The sequence below is a fragment of the Centroberyx affinis genome, unplaced genomic scaffold, assembly GCF_046629955.1.
Source record: "Centroberyx affinis isolate AG114_WGS23_722 - 3 ecotype Tasmania unplaced genomic scaffold, CSIRO-AGI_Caff_v1 ptg005071l_1, whole genome shotgun sequence".
Taxonomy (NCBI): Eukaryota; Metazoa; Chordata; class Actinopteri; order Beryciformes; family Berycidae; genus Centroberyx; species Centroberyx affinis.
The window spans coordinates 6,247-13,856 of record NW_027282504.1 but is presented as its reverse complement, the minus strand read 5'-3'; the positions used below and the strand labels follow the sequence as shown (position 1 = coordinate 13,856).

General features: G+C 41.7%; 1 protein-coding gene across 1 annotated transcript; it reads right to left on the bottom strand.

The window, feature by feature from the left end:
* Positions 1-451: 451 nt before the first annotated feature.
* LOC139666630 (calcium-dependent secretion activator 1) lies at positions 452-6,653 on the bottom strand (the record flags this gene model as incomplete). Its single annotated transcript, XM_071545916.1, has 3 exons — positions 6,592-6,653; positions 4,849-4,957; positions 452-652 (listed from the first exon to the last, which is right to left on the bottom strand). Coding segments are annotated over exons 2-3 (289 nt in total), but the record flags the coding sequence as incomplete, so codon positions are not given.
* Positions 6,654-7,610: the final 957 nt, after the last annotated feature.

Sequence of the window (7,610 nt, the reverse complement as noted above, 5' to 3'; positions counted from 1 at the left end):
TAAAAAATCTAGGGTGCCTAAGACTTTTGCACAGCACTGTATATATACAGTATATATATATATACAGTATATATATATACAGTATATTGATGTTGATATTTTGGAGATGTGAGGTTTAAACACAAGATGATGATTTCCAGAGGTGTGACCAAGTCAACTCTGCTCGAGGCCCGAGTCAGACTCAGGTCTCCAGTCAAGTCTAAAGTCTAAATGTGGATTACTAAGTCAAGTCCAAGTCATTAATGTCAAGTTCTCTTCATGTCTCAGGTAATTAAAATTGTGACTCGTGTCTCCACCTCTGATGATCAATTTAAAATGTTGTTGACACAGTGTTGTTGGTTGTTGTGTTGTATGTTTATGTGTTCTGTTTTTCTGTATCCTGTCACTCTTGCTACTGAATCTCATCTGTAAAAAAAAAACAAAAAACTGAAGCACAGTGAGCAGAACCTACTGATGGGCGACGCCGGCTTCTGATTGGCTCCTCGGCAGTTGGCGGTTCTGTTCTGCGGCGGCGGGACGGGCTTGTAGGACTGTCCCGTGGCGCGGTACATGGCCTGCACCCACAGCACCCGGTCCTGCTCGTCATCACAGGCGAACATCACCAGGTCGCCTTCCTTCACCGCGTTAAAAAACACTCTGCCTCCCTGCAGACCTGGAGGGGGGGGGGGGGGGACAGAGAGTCAGAAAACACTGGAGACACGTCAGAATAAACCGTTTTCCCCTCTCAGACAACATAAAGCCGTGAAAAACTTCCATCTTCACAAGTCATCTAGTCTCATATTCAGCCTTCAAATCTTATTTTTCTTAAAACAAGAGAAACATCCAGAACTGTGGGGGGACCTGTGTAGCAATGGTGTTACATGTACATTGAATTCAAGATATAGATTGATTCAGTTAAATATTTTGCATCAGGTTTATCTCACCCCCTCCAAGCTACATGGGTTTAGCCCCAACCTCTCACCCCTTTGTTTCAGATGTGGTCTAGCAGAGCACACTCTCCTTCATTCCACTTGGCAGTGTAATAAACTCCAGGGTTTCTGGCAGGGGATCTGTGATGCTTTATCCACAATTCATGGAGTCACTTTTCCAATGGATCCTGAGATATGCCTTTTGGGCAACCTCTCAAATTCTAATCTTACACATAGTTATTCCATCAAGCTTACAGAAATCCTACTGGTCATTGCCAAAAAATGTATTGCAATGAAATGGAAGTCAGATTGCCAGTTGGATTGTGGCTCTCAGAAGTGAACAGCTAACCCTCTGGAGAAGATAACCTACTCACTAAGGAATAAGATACATCTTTTCTATAAAATATGGCAAACCTTTTATCAACTACATGGAGAATCTCCCATCTCACATGACTGAAGGATCATCTGCATGTTCTCTCTGTTCTCACCACACTAGTGTTGTAAAAGAACATTGTACTGTGGTTAAGGCTAACCTATCTCTCATTTGTCTGTTCATTTATTTTTCAGATGTCTGTAATGTACTGTGAACGTTTTTTGTATTGTCATTGTGTGGCTGTATGTTTTGTTTACTTTCTGAAAAACCAAAATAAAATACTCTAAAAAAAAACAAAAAAAAAAACAAGTGAAACATTCTGCAGTGAGGAGAGATAACTCCACTTGTTTTAGGATACTGACACTCATTTCTAAAAAGTGAAACTGCATTGGAAACCAGTCAGAATAAAGGCCCAAACGCACTGAAAGCGATAATTGACGCGCCTCATTTGACGCGCGTCAATTGATGCTCCTATGGCGCACTGCAGGCATCAGATTTGAAATGCCAACACCACAGAACCAGCAGTATTTTGGTAAAAGGTCGCTATTTATATGTAGGCAGGCACAAGTTTGTATGCTTTACAGATACCCCCGTTAATGTTCTATACATTTCTATTTGAGTAGCCTTTAACGTTACGTTACATAAGGCAGGAGGGAACTGTTGGGTGCGTGCTGCTGCTTTCGTCAGTTGGTTGGCAGCAGAATACGGTAAAGCCACTGGGGACCAGCCATCTCATTTCATCTTTTATTTTTTCTTCCAGGTGGGTGAAAGTCACATAAAGCACAGCTAATCATAACTCTATACTATGTTAATTAATTGCTGTTATTAGGTTTATGTAGCGAGTAAGTTTTATGACCAGTAGATGTCAGTAAACGTTCATGACAGATGATATGGGGTGGGTCTGTTATGCTAACGTAACTACCAAGGCTCTAAGCTTTTATTTTTCTTATTTTCAGTAGGCTATCTGACATGTGACAACACAGCAGTTCAGATCTATAGCAGTATAGCTGTTGGCAGTGGTAGTTGTTTTCGTTTAGCATTGCAGAATTACAATTGTACTGTTCATAAAGTTTTAAGCTAAGCTAACGGTAGCTGTCACCTGTTGCCATAGTAACAGTAAACAGTCAGTAGTTTGCAGTCATATATCACAGGTCGTTTTTGGACTTCAGTGATGAGCTTCTCCTCGTCCTGCTTTGGCTGCTCCTCAAGTCGGCTGGCTAATGTTAGTTTTTTTTTTTTTTTTGGTGGCCGTCTAGTTTGATCAAGCTCTGATGTCAGCTCCCCGCTACATATCACTTCTTCTTCTTTGGTTTTACCGGCGGACTACACCACCTACTGTCCCGGAGTACTCTCCAAACAGGTACTGCGGCTGCAGAAAAAAATCCTCATTTGACGCTCCAAAATCGAAACAAGGTCGGAGTAGAGGCGTCAAGGCAGTTTGACGCGCCTCATAACGCTTTTGGTGCGCGTTCGGCCATTTAAAACAATAGGTGTACTTCAAAACGCGCGCGTCAGACGCTTTCAGTGCGTTTGGGCCTTAAGGCAGATCACTGCTGTCAAGAAAATGACTCTTGATTCTACTAAATTCTTGAAACCAGTTGATTTGTATTGGACTGGAAACAAGTGGAATTATCAAACCTCACTGGCAGATTTCTTCACTTGTTTTCAGCTTTCAAATCTTATTTTTCCTTAAACCCAGAGAAACATTCTGCAGAGAGGAGAGATAACTCCACTTGTTTCCAATGCAGCTTCACTTATTTCTGGAGTTTTATTTCTTTCTCAAATCTTTTTATTGATTTTGCACCAGTGTTGTAGACAACAAACAGTGACATATCCAAGATGTACGAGTGAACTAGTTTCTGATTTGACAGACAAGACATACAAGCAATATGCAAGACATATAAACAATAACAAGAACATGAACCAACCCTCAGTTCTATCAATTCCTACCCAACCTTCACATACTCATTAACCCTTCCCACCCAAAATCCCAAATTCCTCCCACTGTTTCTGGAGCTGGAAACCAGTCAGAATAAGGCAGATCACTGCACTGCTGTCAAGAAAATGACTCTTGATTCTACTAAATTCTTGAAACCAGTTGATCTGCATTGGAAACAAGAGAAATGATCAAACCCCACTGGCAGATTTCTTCACTTGTTTTAAGAAAATTATTATTTTAGGACTCAGTAACAGACTGAATGACTTGTTGAGATGTTTTGCAGTTCTGGTGCCACATGGAAACCTCTGAATCTGACTGTTTTTTTCCCCCCCGTTTTTATTTCCATGTGTTTACTGGACTGGATGCGTTCAGGCGGCGGCTGCCTCTCAGCCAGTAAACATGGCAGCCGCACCTCCTGTTTGTTTTTTTAACCTTTATTTCTGCTCAGCCCGGTTCTGACAGACGGGAATAAAAGCCTCGGAGTAGCAAAGTGTGAGAAAGGGTCAGAAGAAGCCGTTTTCCCCCCCAACAGGAGCCTCTTTACAGTTCGGCTGTCACCTCTACATTCCAATTTGAGTGTTTTTTTTAGTGTTTTTTTTTTTTTTTACTGTTGTTCAGTGTGTTTACCGCGGCTGTATCAGGCGTCTGAAAAGGCAACCTGAGCTGCTGAAGTGGGAGTAAGTGGATCATCACCTCCTAATCCTGTTCGCCTCAAACAATGCACCGGTCTGGATGTTTATGGGCGTTATTTACTCTTATTTTGTCCCGGCGTTGTGAATGTTTCCGCTGCATTAAATGGACGAGTGTTGGGAGTTCAGGTTAGGAGAAGCAGCAGATTCAAGAGATTCAAGATTCAAGATTCAAGATGAACTTTATTGTACCACAAAGTGGAAAATTCGGCTTGGGCTTTCACCCATGCTGCAGCCGTAAAAGACAAAACATTCCACATACAAAAAAACATACAAAGATGTTAGTAGGGCTGGACGATATGGTTGAAATCAATATCACGATAATCATAAGGATTTTTTTCCGATATCGATATATATGACGAAATGGCTCACATAAGCGAAATCACGTTAAAATAATGGAGAATGGAGTCGGAGTTGAGAGACGACGTCTCAGATGCAGATATCTGTTTATAGAGATTAGCCCAAATGTCGTCCGGACCTAAAACACCTACAGAAAGTCTCTATGTTTGTGTATTTTGTTTGTTTGTTTGTATCCATTCTCGTGTCTCAAGTTGCTAATCGGACTGTAAACGATGACCGGCTCAGGAAGAGGAAGTCTTGGCCCGGATGTCCGCTGGCTACACCGGAAACCCCCAAATTTTTTTTTTTTTTTTAATTCATTTATTAACAAACAGCATGGTAAACAAATAAATAAACAAACATGTAAAGCCAGGGGATCAGAACACTGACAGAAATCATAAATCAGTTTACAGAAATGTTATACAGGGTACATAAATGTATAGTTTTAATAGCTTTCCTATTTTTAGAATATAGGATTGTAGAAACGCCCAAATATTGGCCGTCGCCCCCAGAGTCTGATCGATCAGACCGATAGACGACGGGTTCAGAGACTGAGCTTTATGTAACTGTGTTTCATATAGAGTTTCTCATCCTGCTCACCGGGCTGCGGGTCACAGTAGTCCACTGTGTATCCCTCCAGCTGCATCAGCTCCTGCGGCTCCGTCTTCTTCTCTCTGTAGCTGCACATGGCGAAGGTGTACTGGCTGACCTGCAGGGGGCGACAAACCTGCACTGAACACCACAGGTCACACTCCCCCCCCCCCCCCCCCCCGCCGCTAGGCTGGGGCCGAATCCACAAGCTAATATCACAATGCTGTACCGCCAAAATATCGCAATATACGATATTATCACCGTTTCACGTTTTTCCTGTTTTTTTTTTTTTAAGGGGCATTTATTTTATTTCTTCTAAATTACAAAATTACATCACATTTCTGAAATTTAATATTACTATTCAAACACTGGAGGAAACAATCGCCATTTGTTGTAATTTGCTCATTCCTGCTATTTCCAGGAAAACAGGCTGATTGTGGAAAAGTGAACCCACTTGAAATAAAATGACAAAGATTTTTTTTTTTACTATACCCACCACTAGTAGATTATAGGTTTATAAGTTTAAAAATTATCTGTGATCTAAGAAACACATGGTGCTGCGGCGGGGTGGGGGGGATTTTCAATACCACAGAAAATATTGCAATATTCAATATTATCCAATACTGGCCCGAGCCGACCTGATGCTCTTATACAGTGCCACTCACAATGTGTGGAACAGTTGAAGAAATATTCCTGTGACCCTAGAAAGATCAAGTATATGATGTACAGTATATGTATTAGTGATGAGACGATCTGTTTCTCTCCTGATACGATTGGATACGTGATCTGAGGTTCAGGATCAATACAACCAGGATACGATGTGATCAGTAAAAGTTCAGTGAGTCTGACTGTGCAGAATTCTGTTTATTTCTGAGACTCAAATCTTTCCAGCGATGCCATTGGCTGCTAGAATGTAAACAACAATTTAAAAATGTCATTACAAAGTGACAATAATATAATTTGGATGGAGAGACTATCATATATTTGTATTGAGATATATTGAATTTTGATATATCGTCCAATCACTAATATGTAGTCTGTATATATGATGTATTATGATATATAGTGATGTGTATGTATATGATGTATATATGATGTATATGATGTAAAGCCCTTTGACACATGCTTGTGATTAAGAGCGATATAAATAAACAAGACCAGACTGGACTGGATGAAAGGTAATTGATAGGAAAGTAAATAAAAGCTAAAGGAGAAAAAGGTAAAAAAAAAAAAAAACATTTCAGATCTTGTGTCTTACAGAGACCAGATGGAATTAACTTTCACACTTCCAGTGGTTTCACTTCTGATCAAACGTGTTTTTGAGATGTAAACACGTTTGGAGGAGAGCGTCTGATGTGAGATGATTTTCTTTAATAACCTGCAAATATTTCATATTTAGCGCAGAGAATGAAGCGCTCCTCAGCTGCTTGGCTGATTAAAAGATTGTGTGACTCGAGTGCCGTAAGTAAACGTCTCAGTGTTTCCTCTGAAGGCTGAATGTATGAATTAGCAACAGAAGATGTAACGCATCTGAAATTCAGATGTTCAGATGAGTGTTGTCCCGTTCTATTTGTGGAAAAACATTTTATTAGCGTCGTAAAGCTTCTATACATTTCATCTTATTTTATTTTCACTTCTATCCTTCATCCCCTTTGTTCCTCTTTCTTCTCCCCCATCCTGCACCTCTGTCCCAGTTTCCCGCCCGGATCAATAAAGTTCATCTGATCTCATCCAGTCATGTCTGTCATTTACCTGGACAAGAACAAAATATCTTCTTTTCCAGCGTTTCCAGACTCTCTGTCCCAGCGCATACACATACCTGAAAAACAGAGAGAGGTTTTGAATATATTGCTGAATATGAACCGGCTGAAATACTAAATAAACCCGCTCAAAATATAAAAAGATTTATTTTAGCAAGCACAAACATCACCCAATGATTCAAATCGTTCAAAGGTTTTATGCAAAACCAGTACAAATAAAAAAAACCCACAGCAGTGTAAATGCAGGCTAATGTGTGTGAGTCCAGCCAGCAAACTGCAGCGGCTGAAATATTCCATTTTATGAAAGCGAACACAGACAACAATATATTGTTGGGCAGTGAGCAGGGAGGCAGGGAGGCCGTGACACAGACCGGAGCCCATTGAGGGAGACTTCAGCACAGGAAGAAAATGGGAAGAATGACCAAAGTGGCCTCTCAATCAATCGGCCCGCTCCCGGCCTCTGAAAGCGTGGGACACGGGCAAGTGCAAGTGAGGAAAATCAATCGATGGCGAGACCCCCTTTCTTCAGCCGCCGGCCCTTCAGGAGAGGCCTCCAGTCAAGGCCGGAGCGCGTGAATCCGGTCCGCCTGCGAATCTGGGCCATTCTCTAGGAGTCGGGTTAACATGTGGCAGCAGTAATCATCCACTTGTGAAAATGATTTGCTGTCCGCTCCGCGACAGCTTCCAGCCTTTCAGCCTCCATTCAGCCTCACAACACAGCCGGCCGCTGACCGCGGCCTTGGCTGCCAATGAGACGCATTCCCTGCAGGCTTTTTACAGTCCGCCTCACTGCGGCGTGACGCCGCCGCATGTCGGCGGCTCCGAGTCGACTACTAGCTGCTATTTTTTCCACCTATTGTAATTATAGCAAGATCCAGTGTTCGCATTCAATAAAACCAAGACTCAAATCAGAGCGTTGGCCTTCTCTCTCAGCTCAAAGGAGGGAAGAGAAAATAATAAATTTATCTTGACACCTCGGGCTCATGAACAGCTTTCAAACAGGATATGAAT